At 42.8% G+C, this 16915-nt stretch overlaps 1 protein-coding gene across 1 annotated transcript in view; it reads right to left on the bottom strand.

Annotated features, from left to right (window-relative positions):
* NBAS (neuroblastoma amplified sequence) overlaps positions 1-16915 on the bottom strand; it is a 275647-nt gene that overhangs the window by 252473 nt on the left and 6259 nt on the right. Inside the window, exons 2-9 of the mRNA XM_015413856.1 lie at positions 15260-15314; positions 12895-12931; positions 12281-12358; positions 9900-9947; positions 8128-8171; positions 2137-2270; positions 455-588; positions 273-371 (exon numbers count right to left, since the gene is read on the bottom strand). Of these exons, the coding sequence (XP_015269342.1) occupies positions 273-371; positions 455-588; positions 2137-2270; positions 8128-8171; positions 9900-9947; positions 12281-12358; positions 12895-12931; positions 15260-15314 (629 nt within the window). The remainder of the gene's footprint in view (positions 1-272; positions 372-454; positions 589-2136; positions 2271-8127; positions 8172-9899; positions 9948-12280; positions 12359-12894; positions 12932-15259; positions 15315-16915) is intronic.

Genomic DNA, 16915 nt, shown 5'->3' with positions numbered 1-16915 from the left:
GGATATGGGCATTGCAGGTCACCTTAAGATTAAGATCAGCATAACTAGGAATGTATTTCAGCCATCATAAATAAAAAATGAATAGAATTCCATTAGCTCCTACACATACCTGTGAATGGTATGTCCTGTAATTCAGTTGTCTGCAATTCAGAAGATGCGAGGGGATGGGGAGAGACAACCTACTGCAAAATGGAACTCAGCTGTATAAAGCACATGGCTATTTAGCACCAGTATTCTATCACTACAAAATTAATTTAGACTAAAAAACTTACCGGTGTACAGGATGGTAAATTACTGCCATTATTCCATGGACATAATTACTTCTGAAGTTGAAACTATGGCTCTCTTGGAAGCTCTGATTTGTTCCAACACTAAACCAGAAAGAGAATATCACTTATTCTACTTAAAGGATTTCAGGTTAATAGGGGTGGGTATAGTCTGCATACATATTTACCTTACAAGGTAGCTTTTTAGTTCCCCGCGGTAATTGATGACCAGCAGTTCAGCTGACCACTGGGCGCTTGCTTTGTATTCCAGAAAGATCAATCCTGCTATAGCATAGGTCAAGTCTCCAGGACAGCTAGAGCCCTAAACCAAAACAAAAATGGCATTTTAAAACAAATTTGGAAGGCACTACTTCAGCAGGCAACTTTTAAATTTCCTGTACTAAATCAGGTATAAAAAATGCAAGATCTTAAACTGCTCAGATTGAGTATCAGTTCCAATCAGAAGCTGCTAGACAAGCATGAAGAAGTCATCATAAAAATATTATCAGTGTGTAGCCAACCATCCATGAATGGGATGCAAAGTTTCCCCACACTTGTCTCCATTCCCAAGATCTCTTCCAGTGCCTGACAGATACATGCGACCAGAGGTCATTTCGGGGGGGAACGCAGTTCCCCCGGGTGAGGTACGGGGGCGGGGCACATGACGAAGCCCCGCCCCCTGCTTCCGGCCGCCCCGCTTCCGGCCCTCATTCAGCCAGGAGGAGGCAGGAGAAGAGGGAGGGTAAGTTGCTTCCTCCCTGCCTCTCCCCACCCCTGCCTGCCTGGGGCCAGGGAGGGCCTTCGCGGGGCTTCCTTGCACTCCTGCCGGCCTTGCAGGTCCACCGCCGGGCCCCTCATGGGGCTCGGCAGTGGAGCTGCAAGGCCGGCGGTGGCGGCCGGGACCGTTGGGGGCGGGGTGTGTGGCCTTATGACACACTTCCGGTGATGTCAGGGGGTGTGGCATATGCTAATGAGTTATGCTAATGAGTTCCCCTAGCTCTTTTTCTACGAAATGACCCCTGCATGCGACCCATATGAAAGAACAACTCTGGGTTGGAGGGACAAAATGAAGAGGGACAAGAGCATGAATCACTGCTCCTTCTGCAAGTGTTCCTGCTAACCTTCCTCTCTCCAGCTTCTCAACCCACACAGCTACTCATATGTATAAATCCAGCAAGCCTAAGAATGACCTTTCTGGGGGTTGGTTGCAGGAATGGAGAGGAATGTGGGAACACTGCAAGTCTTCCTGCATAGATGGTTGGATACAAGAAAATGCTTACTTTTGAGCGCCGTTCATTAGAAGAGGACCAACATATTGTCTAAATAAAATTATGGAACAGATAATTGTTCAAGGATGTATCAGCTATGCTACATGCAGCAAATTAACTTCAATGATTACTGAGATCCTTCTAGAAACTGTGCCTTTTTCAGCTTCCCGGAAGTTAGAATTGATAACCCACCGACTAGAAAGCCTGGTAAATATATTCACAGCTAAATTAAAATGAAACAAGTAAACTGCTGCCCAAGCAAATTTCCATTTCTACAAGAAGCAGTCTTCCTTCCAAGGTCAACATGCTAGTTCCAATACTAAAGCATAAATTTTAGAGGGTTACAAAGCAGTATAACTTCTGGCAAGATTCAGTAACTTTATGACACAAATAAAATTAATGTACTTTGTTTAGTTTGTACACAAACACTGAATCCAAGTTTACCAATAAAAACACAAAACAACTGTTCAACAAATAAGCAATAAAGTGTCTGCAATGCAAGCTCTCAGCATAATTGTGTAATATTAAAATTATAATAGCCATGAAGTCCTAATTTGCATGCAAACTGGACTTCTGAAATCTGTAACATAAAAAGTAAATACCGGTGAAATGACAAGAAGTTCACTGCCGACCAAGTCAAATACTCTGACAGTTCCAGTACTTTCTCCATAGGCGAGCAAAGTGCAATCATGACTCCAAGACACACGCCTCCACTGTGGGTTAGGATCCCTCGGAACTGTGGGAGGAAAAATACATTGGCCAGAATTAACATGGGTGAGAAGATTACACTGTTAGAATGAATGCCTTTTTCTTCTACATACGCATTATAGGCCAAGGATGGAGATTTATGATAACATAAGAAGGGCTCCATTTCATCAGACCAGTAGAGCATCTAATCCAGCACCTAATCCACAGTGGCCAACCACTGGAAGGCCAACAAACAGAGAACAGAGACCGAGGCCTCCCACACACACACACACACACACACACACATGCTGCCTCTCAGAAGGCAACATTGGACTTACCACGAAGGTTCCTTCTTCTCAAGGGCAAGGAGGAACTCTAATACCACTTGGGTTCCTCTTCCCACAATCCCTGAATACAGGAAATTGATTGCACTTTCCAACTCCAGAGGAGAGGAAAAGTCCAACCTCAGTCTGGAGACTTCCGTAGCTGATAATAATACGCAGTGTGTGCCAAACAAACAAACTGACAACAAGGCTGACAGAACCCAATGAAACAAACCATACAGGCAAAGATAAACTGTTAGAACAGTGAAAGAACAATGACCACGGAGGCTAGCGTTCATTCATCCTTTAGGAAGCATAATAGGCTGAACTGAGACCCTCCAACTAGGGTGGGTCCAGAATGTCCTTCTTGCCCTCGAGAAGAAGGAACCTTCACGGTAAGTCCAATGTTCCATTCTCGAAAGAGGACACTCTGATACACTTGGGATGTTACAAAGTTCATCTAATCCAGCCAGGGATTTTTGAGAATTCTTGGAGAACAGGTGAGGTGCTAGAAGATTGGATGTAGGCAAATGTTGTCCCCATCATCAGGAAGGGGGGAAGGGAGGATCTGGGTAACCACCAACAGGTCTATACCTGGAAAAGTTTTAGAACAAATCATCAGTCAGTCCTTGAGCATTTAGAAAGGATAGCTGTGATTACTAAGAGCCAGCATTGGTTTCTCAAGAACAAGTCATGTCAGACTAACCTCATCTCTTTTTTCGAAAAAGTTACTACCTTGCTAAATCAAGGGGATGCTGTAGACATAGTTTATCTTAAATAAGGCTTTTGATAAAGTTCCACATAACATTCTTGTTGACATTAGTAATATGTTGTTTGGATCCTATTACTGTTAGGTGAATCTGTAACTGGTTGACAAATCGCACCCAAAGAGTGCTTGTGAATGGTTCCTCAAATGTTTTTTGTTTGTCCATCAAAGGAGGTCTTTCCTGAGAAGCTGACTGATGCTGACTCTGATGAGCTTTCAGAGGGCTATGAGCCTCTGATATGGCAATAGTGTCCACTAAAGTACCTAAGAATGTGCCCAAGCCCAAGGGACTGGCTCAACAGCTGCAATCATGTGACCTAGCAGACATGCTAGGATCCTCAAGTGATTTCACAGAGCGAACCTGTTTCACGGTCTGAACAATTTTCTTTGCTCTGTCTAGTGGAAGAAACTATTTTCCAGATTAAATCTATCACTGACCCCAAATGTATAATGACTTGGGGAGGTGTTAGTTGGCTCTTCTGGAGGATGATTAGGAAGTTGTGACTGGAGAGGCACTGGATAGTGTCCTGAATCTCCCTGGGTGCCTGCTCTTGTGAAGGTGACGTTATAAGGCAGTCATCAAGGTAGGGATGGACAAGGATTCCTTTGAGACACAGGCCGCAGAAGGATGCGTTGAGCAGGCCTGATAGGCTGATACAGGTCATCCCAGCTGATCAGACAAAGGTGCAGTTTTGGCACCAAAAATGGAGCCTGCTTCTTTATGATCCAAGCCAGGCAATTCATGGCCAATGGCTCTCTCCAGGAGCTCTGCCACAGTGGGACAGCTGGGCAAGCGGGTTTGCAGGGGTTTCCGTCTCTGTTGCCTGGGGACCACCTCCTGCAACTCTCCCTCGGTGGAGGTCCCATGATCCAAGACCTCAGCTGCAGACATCGCCATGTCTGAAGCAGCAGGCAAAAGGCAGGAGTATGAAGCCAGAAGAAGAACATTTGTTTTTTAAACAAAGGGAAAGGCACGCAGAAAGGCACACACGTGGAAAGAGAAAGACAAAGTGCAAACAAAGGAGCTCCTTAAGGGAAAATCTCAGGCGCTCTCTAAATCCACTACTCTCTCAGGTGGAGGCAGGAAAACGATTGAGGGTGGGCTTCCCCCCCCCCCCATGGAAAGTGCAATAAATTTCCTGCCTCCAGAGATTGTGGGAAGAGGAACCCAAGCGTATCAGAGTGTCCTCCTCCCCTCGAGAGAGAACTGGTATTCAGAAGCTTGCTGCCAAATGTGGAAAATCCTTTTAGTCACCATGGCTAGCAGCCACTAACAAACCTCTCCTTTCATGAATTTCTCTAATCCCATTTTAATGCCATCTATGCTTGTGGCCATTACTATTTATTTATTAGATTCAATTTTTACACCACTCTTCCCTGTAAACAAGGCTCAGGGCAGTGTACAACAATAAATAAAACAACCATAATCATACTAAATAATCATACTAACTTAAGATTAAAACATTAATAATACAATAAAATCACAATAATCAACTTAATTAGATGGCAGTCAGAGCTTCTAATTGTGCCACCACCTTGTGGGGGGAGGCAAGAGGTAAGAGGACCAGCCAAATGGACATCAACGCTGTCCTCATCCACACACCTGGCAGAACATCTCTGCCTTACAGGCCCTGCAGAACTGCAAATAAATTCCACAGGGCACAGATGTTACTCGGCAGAGTGTTCCACCAAGTTGGGGCCAGGGCACTAAAAGCCCTGGCCCTGGCCAGGGACAGCCGGATGTCTCTCAGGCCAGGGACCACAAGTAAGTATCTGCTGAGGGTAGTGCTCTTCAGGGGGTATACCACGAGTGATGGTCCTGAAGATACATGGGCCCCACTGGTAGTGAATTCTACATTTTAATCACTCCTGAGTAAAAAAAAACCTATTTCTTTTTGCCCATCCTGAATCTACTGCCCATCAATTCCACTGGGTACTCCAAGTTCTTTAATGACGGGAAAGAGGCATAAAGAACTGGCAGCAAGTGAGAAGGAACGAGGACCTGCTCAGAAGCACTCTTGGTAGCTGAAGCAGATCCCAGCAGGAGAATGAGAGGGGCAGTGCTATTAAAGAAAGTGGAATTTCCACATCCAAAAACCACAATGACGATTAGAGATAACCAGAAGGCAGGTGCAAACCACGGCTTAGAGCCCCAGTTTTAGCATGCCATACTTTGCTGGGCAGCTTGCATTCAGACACAACACTACACCAGAATTTAATCAAACTATGTTTTCCATGTTTTGGTGAAATCTGAATGCAGGGATATATTGATACAAATGCATCTTACAGCACCTTGCTTGCTATGCAAAACACCTATTTTGTCACCATTCTAAAATATTCCACGGGTCCACATGACCCCCTTCCCTTCTGTTTCTGTTAATCTGGAGAGCACCACATATAGGATGAAACTGAGGATCATAAACCAACCTGCTCACCTTCCTTAATTCTGGCAAACCTTGATTTCAAATATTTAATTAGAACAAACTCCCCTCTTATCTATAAGAAATGCTATAGTGCAGTGATCTTCAGCCCACAGGTTGTGACCCTGAGATGGGTTGCATAGCCCCACCTGCCAGGCCACAAAATTCTATATAACAGCCAACTTCCCCCTCCCCTTTTGTTAGGACCTCTTGTTTAGTGCTCATGTATTAAGTGCTCATGTATTAAGTGCTCATGTATTAAGAACACGCATACTGAGAGGAACAGGACAGCACAATAAGATCATTCGTTGGTGAAGAGAAACCGGTTCTAACGCAGAAGGGTTTCATGCCCCTCCCAACATAAGCTCATCTGTTTCCCTTTGTCTTTTCTCCCTTCCTGGCCAGCTACCCATATCAGTGGTTCCTCCAATGTGCATTTGCAACATGGCGCCCTCTCCTCACCAGTGAGGGTATAACTCTGGCTATTCGTGTTCCTAGCATATGGCTGATGTCATGTGACTTCTTGCCATGTATTTCCATCTCTGTGGTTCCCACGCTACCACCTGGAGGCTAAAGATGGCTCCCCCTCTGGAAATGGAGAAGACCATTGCTAGATTAACACACTTGAATACTGTACTGGAAGCATAAGAACTGGTTTGGAAAACAAGATTGGAAAAAAATAATCTTTTTAAAGAAGTCCTAAACCAAGACCTAATTTACATGATAAAGGGTTTTGAGGAGGCTCCCAAATGGCAATGCAGGTAGGGATGTTTTTGTCAAGGTTTCTCTCCCTCACCCCAGTCCAGGGATGGGGAGAGAAACCAAGCATTCAGGAACAATTAAACAAATGCCAGGAGAATGTCTGTATACTCTCCAGGCTTTACCGGTAGTCTGCCACCAGGATCTCTCTTTACCCACGTTACCAGCTCTGCACCAGGGCTGCAAACAATTAAGTACCACAGTGGTAGCCTCCTTAGGCGAACGGCTTTAGACACAAGAGTCACTCTTAGAGATCAGGTTGCAACAGAGGAAATAGGTCCAGATAATATTGAATATATATTATCTTTATTCAGTGCACAAGCATGCATATAACATGAGACTAGCAAAAGATAAGAAACAAAAGATATCTATAGTTCTGCTCTAGCTAGACAATAGATGTAATTCATAGTTACCAGGCTGGTGTGCAAATAGTCCAAGGTCTCACCAGGGAATCTTGAAGAGAAACCCCATGATTTTGTGGGCAGCTAGACCAGCTTGGCTGCCTAACAGTCTCACTCCATGTTAACAGCAAACATTCAGTCCAAAACAACTCTTTGTTTCCAGAGAGGAATTCCCTTAACTCTCCTCTAACTCTCCTGTTTCCCATATGGATCATTGCAGATATACCCCCCCCTCCGTCACCACCAAGTATGGCCATTTACCCAACAGTGAGAGAGTGGGGAGGCGTTCCAATCTCTGGTTACCATACGTTGTCAGGCCAGGTATGTTTCGATTGGCTCGGAGTTGGGCATCCCACTCCAGCCTCTTCTATTGACCATGTGTCATGTCAGGGAATGCTTTTGATGTGGTAATGTACTGGGCACAGCTCATCCCATGCTTGGGAAGGCGCCGGCAAGTCGCTCTCTTGGCAGAGGTGTCAAAGTGTCTTGTATATGGAGATGCGGCCTGGCCATCTGGCAAGCCATTTGCGCAGGAAACAGGAATCACGCGATAGTGTTACCAGCAAGGGCCATCTGGCCCAAGCAGGGAGGATTTTAGAAAAGCCTTTTTCTATACAGTTTTCACCTCATTAGTATTTAGGGATGGGCACAAACACAAAAAGTCTGGTTCAGATTCAGGGTGGTCCCCAAACCGAACTGAGCCCAACATTCCTGAACTGAACCAGCCAGTTTGGGTCCCCCTTTCTCCCAGCTGCAGCAAGTCACGGATTGAGGGGGGGGGGGGGGGGGGAGAGAGATTGACTGGGAAGGGTTAAATGGCTGGCCACCATTTAACCCATCTATTTTGCTTCCCCCATTTTGCTCGCAGCTGTGCATCCATCCACTGTTAGACTGAAATGGCCCAAAAAGCTGAACAAACCGGGCAAAAGTCCCATAAACATTTGGGGAAGGCACCTTCCTCAAATGTCAGTTCAGGGGCTATGAAATGGGCTGCATTCATGCCGAATTTTGGCCTGTGGACCAGTTTATGCTCATCCTTATTAGTAATCAATCTTTATTTTTAAAATACGCCACAATCATGAGGTGAACTCATCCATACATCTGATTATATAAAACCCACTATACGGAAGAATTAAATGCACCTTCAAGTAACAGCCATAATATAACCATCAGCCCTTAATTGTTACAATTTAACAATTAAAAGAAAATTGAAGGTGTGTTATGAAACACAACATACCTTGGCATTTCCCAATGACAGACCCAAACTCATCCTTTGCAGACCTGCAATGTTAAATTTCAACATTAAATTTACACAATACATGCCTGCCATGATTCATGGATAGGTAGCTTATTGATAGTTTAAGCAAAAGAAATATACCAATGTGTGTGTGTGTGTGTGTATATATATATATATATATATGTATTTGCACATTAGCAGAAGAAATAAACCGACTCAAGTCGACTGCTACAACATAAGTAAATATGCCTTCTCATCACTGAAATTCTGCACCCAAGAAGTAATGCTTACATGGAAGCAAAGCAGAAACAGTAGTGAATTATAAAAAAAGGTTTGTAGATCATACAGTAGTAAGTAATCATAAGAACATTCAGAATTATTAAGTGGGTTAGAAATATATGAAATAAATTAAAACTAACAAACTGGAGACACTTATGCACTAAGGTGTTGCTTATGCCGCTGTCCCAGGATGTAGAATATCTAATGCCATATGATATATAGCAACTGTGACGGCTGTTCAACCAATGCAAAAACTGTACAATGAAGCGCAGGGGGGATGACGACAGAGAGAAGGACCTCAGCAGCAGGCTTAGTTCCTAACCTCTGTATATTCATGAACGCAGAACACTTTCCACACAATTTGGAACCCTGGAGGTACACATGTACAGTTGTACATATCCAACTTCTTTGCAATATACATGTGTAAAGTGGACATGGAACTACCCACCATGATCCCACTCCGCCCCTGAATATTTATTCCACACTAAAGTAACCTGGAAAGGAATACAGTAGGCTGAGGAAATCATAGGATCATCACTCACAGAACGTAATCCACAAAGGTAATATTCCCCTTAATGCCATTCAACATTTCCCTTTCTGTCCCCAAGAAAAGCTCCTGCATTTCTTGTTCAGTGCTGAAGCCTTTAAACAACCAACTTTGGAGATCACATGCATGAAGAATAGCTAAATTTGCCATGTTGCTATTTGACATTGAGGGCACTACAAACATATATCAAATGATGGGTTGGATCCAGACTAAAATTTCTAATGGCAGAACAGAATTTTACTGCTCCCATTGCAACCGATTGATCTCAATGTCTAATGCCAATACACTAGTCACTGCATCATAGCAGTCTTCACTTCAGACCTTTTTTTTAAAGTAGGGTTTTCCAGTTATGTAATCTTAGTTCTACTGCATTGTTTCCTGGATGTGTTTGCTGTCTGAGTGTATTGTTTTTGTTATTATTGTTGTTGTTAATCTACCTTGAGTATCAGCAAGAATGGTGGGCTATAAAGGAAGTTAATAAAAATTTAAAATAAAGCAAAAAAATAATAAAAATAAAAATAAAGTAATACAGAGAGGCCCTTAAAATTAAAAAATTAATTAGATGGAACCATTAGGCCACAACTACTATTTATATTTTTTTCTGTCTCATTTGGAATGCATTTCATTCAGTAAGACGTCTGACCATTGACCAAAAAATTAAAAGGGAAAACATTCATGAAACTATATTTTTATTATTTATGCAGAGCATACACAGTAAATATAACAACAGTACATGTGAAACCATAAAATCAACAGAAGAGCAATAAGAGTGACAGTAAGCAGGGAAAATCTTAGCCAAATAAGGCAGTTAATGACCAGCCACTAACGCTCTGTGGCACTATTAGAAAGGGCCATCTCTTGCCTATCCTCTGAAAGCAAGAGCAGTCGTCAAAAACGTCAGAAGATTGTTTTAAGGACTAGGCAAATTCATACAGGAATACCTTACCTTATTTCTATGCACTGGTCTTGAACAGCTGCTAGCAGTTTTCCATTCCTGGGGAGGGAAAAGGCCTTGTAAAAATACCAACATAATGTTGCTTCTTACTTATTTAACGTATTTTTATGTCACCCTTCTTCCAAAAAAATGAAGGTTCCCCACTCTTCCATTGTACCCTCAAAAACCCTGCTAAGTGGGTGAGACAGCTTTTGGACCACAGGATCTACATTTAAAATGGGAACATACTAAAAATGCTGAGTGAATGACACTGAATGATGAGCACTACTAAAATCTATGTGTACAGGTCTATCGATGTCACACTAGAGAAAACAAACAGGGGCCTCGCAGAGTCTGTAGTCTCACCGGGATACTTATTAGCACAATATTTTCAACATTCACAAAACACATGAACCAGCTCACAGATACCAAGAGCACAGGAGAAAGGAGAAACCCCCCCTGTAGCTCACATGTTCTTTTTATGACTTTGACGAAGGAAAAGACCCAGGAGTCATGGCTCATACAGTCAAGGGAAATCCAAATTCTGCTATCTACAAAGTACGTATCCACCAGAAAGGATAGAAAAAGAATACTGCAGCAAACCAGTTGATATACAGGCGATGAAAAATACCTGAGCACTTTCTTCTCTGCTGTTGAAACGCATCCACATACTCGCAGCATTGCGCTTGTTTCAACCCTGCTACTATTCATCCTAGACCCTGCGTCTCTGATAAGAATTTTGATCCTCATTTCACAAGTTATGAATCTGAACTCAGTATACTGCTTGCCAGGTATGGCTGCCACATTCTGCATTGACTCAAGGGACTCCACTAACTCCATATTTCCCCAAAAACACAATGCAGAATTCCATGGAAGGTTTGAATGTTAGCATTTCACACTACAGTAATTCAGCAGTATATGGTTTTTCCTTTCCTGCCAGCAGTCCTCCACTGAGCAGGTTGGACCAAGACTGCAAAAGGACTGTGCCAGGGGTACAAGAAATCTCACATTTCCCATGCCGTTTCCAACCCAGGTTCAACACCAGTGAACTCCCCCCCCCCAATACACACACATACACACCTCTAATGCACACCAGTCATGGCAAAATTATCATGCCAGTCTTGTTCCATCTACACAGGCTTCTAATTTGATCCCAGGCCCAATTCAAGGTGCTGGTACTGATCTTTAAAGCCCTATACAGCTTGGGGCCAGCATACTCTAAGGCAGAGGTGTCGAACTCATTCGCTACAAGGGCCGGATCTGACATAAATGTCACTTTCTTGGGCCGGCCCATGTGTGTCATAAAACGTAATGCCAAGTACCAGAGATATAAACTGTATAAAGGACAGCAGCTGGTAAGCTCCGAGTTGGTGTATCATCACTGCAAAGCTTCATGGGCTGGGAGGGGAGTGTAAAGGAAAACCTGTAAGGGTGAACTGAAGAGCCAGCAGTGCAGCACTGGGCAGACGCTCCCACGCTGCTTGACTGCTGCAAACAAGGTTGTTCCATGCTGAAGCCACAACCCCCCCCCCCCCGATCAGTCTCCTGTTCCCTTCCTTGCACTAGTTGCTTGCGGGCCACATAAGAGCCCTGGATGGGCTGGTTCCGGCCCCCGGGCCTTATGTTGGACACCCCTGCTCTAAGGACCACCTCTCCCATATGAACCTGCCCAATCTCTCTGACCCCTCTTTGGAGGCCCTGCTCTGGGTGCCCCTGCCTTCTTGGTCATGGCACCTAAACTTTGAAACTCCCTCCCCAGGGAGCTTTGTCTGGCTCCCTCTATCATTGTCTTCTGTCAATGGGTGAAGACTTTTTTGTTTTGTCAGGAATATCCCCAATAACAGTTACTCCCCCCCCCCCATTTTGGTGTTATATGTGTTTATAGGTTTTATTGAATTGTTTAAATATTTATATATGCTTACATATTAAAATCCTGCTTTAACGCCTTGATGTTTTAATGCTTGCCACCTAGGACTCTTACTTGGGTAGACAGGTGGCATAAAAATGTTTTAAACTAAAAAAAATTAAATGGAGCAGGTGAGATCAAGCAGTGTGGACTAGTATACATAGGGGAGGATCCCCTTCACCTTTATCCTCACAGTAAATTTCTAAAACGGGGTAGGTTGACCCAGAATGGGATTTTATCATAAAAACCATTGACCCAAATGTGTTATGTCAACCAAGCCTACCCCTTCACTACACTGGCACTGCTGTCTTGTATTTTTTCAGGCCTGATGCAAACAGTTCACATAAAACAAATTTCACTGTACAAGTCTACCAAGCTCAACATTTTTTTCAAAGCAGAAAGATCAACCTTTCTGACTTACAAGAACAAGTTCGCACTGTGAGTCTCAACTGATCCCCATTTCCCAGTTATGAACACAGCCACCTACCTTGCAAGCACTAAATGCCAGCTGATCTGCTTACTGACCAGGCGGACGAGTCCAGCAGGAAGGGAAAACTTTGCAGGACTGGAAGTAGAAACATGCTTAAATTGAAATGTGACAGCAAATACATATGAACTTCAGGACAGCAACAGCTAGATTTTAATAAGAAGCAAGCAGAGGATTTTTTGAGATTCAGATTTTGTTTTGATTTCAGTTGAACTATACTATTCTGCCATAAAAGCAGTAATTTGTTACCCAATCTCAATATATGGAATAAATATCAAGGACAATTGAATTCCTTAGCAGTACGCAGAGGTACCCCTGTACAGCTCTTCAGAAGAAAGAAAGAGAGAGAGAGAGAGAGAGAGAGAGAGAGAGAGAGAGAGAGCTTTAAATCAATTGTTATAGTACTATGTCAACTCAGTATCCCAAAGATAAATGCATACGATTAATCAGCATTATTTTGTTTAATACAAATTATTTTCAAAGATAAATGCTTCAGAGCAGAGGTTCTCCAAATGCTGTTAAGAGGACCAACTGAGCAACATGACTTCTTGCAGGGCCAAAAAATGACTTCTGGCAGGGCCTTACAGAGATTGAGTTTAAATGAAGTAACTTACCTATACCATAAATACTGTAGTATAAATAAGGCAGGACCTACAAATAAAATAAAAAAGGTGTGACTGAACACAAAATCCTTGCAAAAAAACCAAAAACAAGACAACTGATAAAGGGAAATTTATGTTCTCTACACTTACTCCAGATTAATTTTTCAGATATCCCTTTTGATCAAGAGATCCAACAGAGCCTTAAGCTTATAGCCACCTTCATTTTCTTTTAGTTCTTTCAAGTAACTACTTATCTGTCTTCCTGATAAATACCATGCATCCCATCCTCCAAGTTCTCTTGCCTCACCCATCTCACATTTAACTCTGCTCTTCTGAGCTCACTCAAATTTTTAACCACAACTTTAACAAAAATCTCTTTAAGCATTATCTTGCAACTGTTTATTCAATGCCTCACTCACTTTCTGTCAGATCTAGGACATAGACATTATTTTTAGGATAAAGTTTTGTGTCACTGCTCTCTGTTCCAAGAGCTCCCAGAACTGGGCACAAAGGGTTCCACAGAGGCAAACACCAGAACTCCAGGCATTGCAGAAGCAGGACACAGAAGCTCCATGGCTACATAACCCAAGAATACCTATACCATAATGACAAAGGACATGACCTCCTATAGGCCTTGGATATCAACAAACCACTCAACTGGTCTTTCTTGTTACAGCATTGGAAGAGTAGTGCTAGCCAGGATAAAATCTCCCGTACTAGAAACAGCATAACACCTATGGTAACACAAGCCAACACTTTTAGGTTCCTTGAGGACCCAGTGGGGTATAAAAGTCAGAGACTAATAACAAGTACTCTTATCTGTTATTTTAGCTGGAACAAGCATGCGGCATGTCATTTCCCCCTCCCCCACTATTTCCTCTTTCACTCTCCTGACAACCCACACGGTATCTCCTCTTTTCTTGCTTCCTTCTGTCCTTCCCGCCCACCAATGAACCTTTTGGATGCCCCCATCTTCTGCACATTTATTATGTATTTACTTCATTTATACCCTAACTTTCTCCATAATGGGTACTCAAAGCAGTTCACATCATTCTCTTTTCCTTAGGGTTGCCAGCTCCAATTGTTCTGCCGGTGGGGGGTAGGAGAGAGCCTTCCAGGAGTGGGGGGTGGGATGATGTCACCATGAGTGATGTCGCTGGTTACCACAGAGTTTTGGCCAAAATGCTAGAGTGTCACCGCGTGACATCCCCAGTGTGATGACATCACTTCCATGTGATATCATTGCGCCGATGTCAACACACCTGTTTGGGGTGCCGCCTGTTTGGGGTGAGACTCACCCACTGTGCTTCCATGGCAAATAGGGTTTCAAACCTGGGTCTATAGATCCTAATCTGCATTTCTAACCACTACACCACGCTGGCTTTTGTGGGGTAGCTGCTGTTGAACAATAGCAAGTAGCTAGCCCTGGGTGAGTCACACAATTCCCGCGGTATCAAGTCACCCCGTGATTGCTCCCCAATGTGTCCTTCCTCAAAGGCCAAAACAGGCCCGGCCCATCCCCTTGCCTTTTACTGACAGAAATCAAGGCTTGAGGACTTGAAATAGTATTGTGATTGCCTATCAACTGCTACTGAGGACATTGGTTTTTTCAAGCTGCAGATACCGCGTCTATCATTTTTGAGAGTTTTAACCCTTTCCAAAAGTTTTTTTAAAAATATTTCCAATTTTTCTGCAAACCTGGGGCTTTTCTCTCAAAGATCTGTCTTATCTATCCATGGCTTTTAAGTCTCTGAATTTAAGTATCCACAGATGGGGCCATGTTGAGAATCGAACATAGGGCACAAAACAGGCATTCAGCAGACTTGTCCATCCCATTCCACCAACTCTACAGATAAACTCACATTATAGAAACTGATTCTTTACATATTTACTCAGAAATAATCCCCACTGAGCTCAATGGGGCTTGCTATCCACAGCCTGCTTTGGGGGCACCCTGGCCCCCGAGCCAGAGCCCCAGGCTTCCACCATGATAGCACCACATGAATACAACGATCAACATATTTGACAACACTTCTGCAGTAGCATATGCAAGATTCATAGTGCATAAAGAAAATCTTTAATCAGTGATTGAGAAAGACCCCCAACCTACCAGATGATCTGTTTGTTGGTTTATGTATATATGAGCTCCACTATCAGAGAAGTGGGAAGAGGAAAGAATCCAAGGAGAATCAAAAGAAAACATATGCTTCTGGTGAATTGCTATGCAGTACATAACACACTTGGCCTCCAGCGTAATAGGTATATGACAATATCAGATAACAAACTATATAAACAAAAGCCATGAATTCACACACCATCCATTTCAGCCATATAACAGCCACTGAACAATCCATCAGAGCAAGCCATGCATATTTACCTGTAATTGCTCTAGTGATGATAAATGATGCACCATGTCTCCGGTTGCCTCTTGGCTGCAATTACAACAGAGATAGTTTGCAACAACTGAACAATCCTTTATTCACTAACTTTTCAAATTAAGGCATTTCAAATTAGGCCTCAATTGGCCTAAGCCATGATTTAAAATTCGCTTTGGGTTTCAGTTTTATGGGCACTTTCCCAAAAAGAAATTGATAGCAAGCAATCCGGTATGTTCAGTATTCGCAAGTCACGTGAGGACTGTACCAATGCCCCTACTAATGGCTGCAAGAACCAAACAGCCAGCAGGATCAACACACACGGCAAAGCTGAAACTAGAAACTGTAATGCCAAATTCCCTATATCAGTATGTACTTCTTCCATAGGGTTCATTATTCCACCTCCCCTTCTAATGTGGCATTTCTAGGGGAAGATCCAATCACAGTATAATACACTGATTCTGTAATAATTTGAGGCCTACTACATTTCTTGATGCATCTCACAATAATTAAAACAAAAGGAAACATATAATCAATACTATATACTGCTAAGAACAACACAAAAAAGCACAATAAAACAGCAGCAGCAATATTAAAATGACAGGGAGAAATATAGACATTATTAATATATAAAAAACTATAAAATATTACACGTCACAAACTAAAAGTTTAAAATATTACTAAGTAAGCAATATATAGAGAATACCTAAAGAAAAAGAGCTATAAATGTTACTTTAAAATCATTATCCAAAATTGTTCATAAATGGGTATGCTTTGGGTTGATTCTAAAACGAAGAAGTACATTGATATACTGAGAAATTATCGTAATTGAGTTGAGAAGACATTCTACTCTTGTTCTATGTATTAAATATTAGAATTGTGTCTTCAACACAGGTAAAATGTAAAAACTGATGATGATGATGATGATGATGAATGACTTTCTGATTTCCCCTCTCTTTTTTTTCTTTTCTGTACCCTTTTAACTATATCATAAAATATATATTAAAAATATACTTAAGAAAATGAAAATGGAACAGTAGACAGAAAACAATAGACATTATTACCAAAAGGTCTGCAAAAATAAGAACAGCTTCACCCGGTACCTAAAACTCAGTAAAGTAGGTCCCAGCAAAAATATATAGAGGAGTTCCACAAATGGGGGTAAAACTCTGACCTATTTCACACAAGAGCTGGGCCGTGGTCACACCTCCCTTTGCCTTGCTTCTATTGGTCAATTTCTCACTCAAAGCTGCGCGGCCGCATTTTGACCCGCGGCTTCGCCCGATTTTTCCTGCAGTTTCGTGATCGCGGTTTCGAGTAGGAAATTGACCAGTGCATCATTTATCATCTCTGGAAGCGGGGCAAAGGGAGGCGCGACCGCGGTGCAGCCCTTGTGTGAAATCGGTCTCTATCTTTGGCCTCAAAAACACAGAAAAGGGCCTCTGACAATGATCCGAAGCAGGCAGGTTTGTATGGGAAACTGGCAGTCCTTCGAGTAACCCAGTTGTGAGATATTTAAGGGTAAGAGCGGCAGACTCTAATCTGGAGAACCATGTTTGATTTCCCAGTCCTCCACATGAATTCAACTAAGTGACCCTTGGTCAGTCACAGTTCTCTCAGAACTCTCCCAGCCTCACCTACCTCACGGCGTGTCAGTT

The sequence above is a fragment of the Gekko japonicus genome, unplaced genomic scaffold (assembly GCF_001447785.1).
Source record: "Gekko japonicus isolate JY-2015 unplaced genomic scaffold, Gekko_japonicus_V1.1 scaffold1126, whole genome shotgun sequence".
In the NCBI taxonomy this organism is placed as follows: domain Eukaryota; kingdom Metazoa; phylum Chordata; class Lepidosauria; order Squamata; family Gekkonidae; genus Gekko; species Gekko japonicus.
The sequence above is the reverse complement of the archived record's forward strand: the minus strand, read 5'-3'. Positions and strand labels throughout refer to the sequence as shown.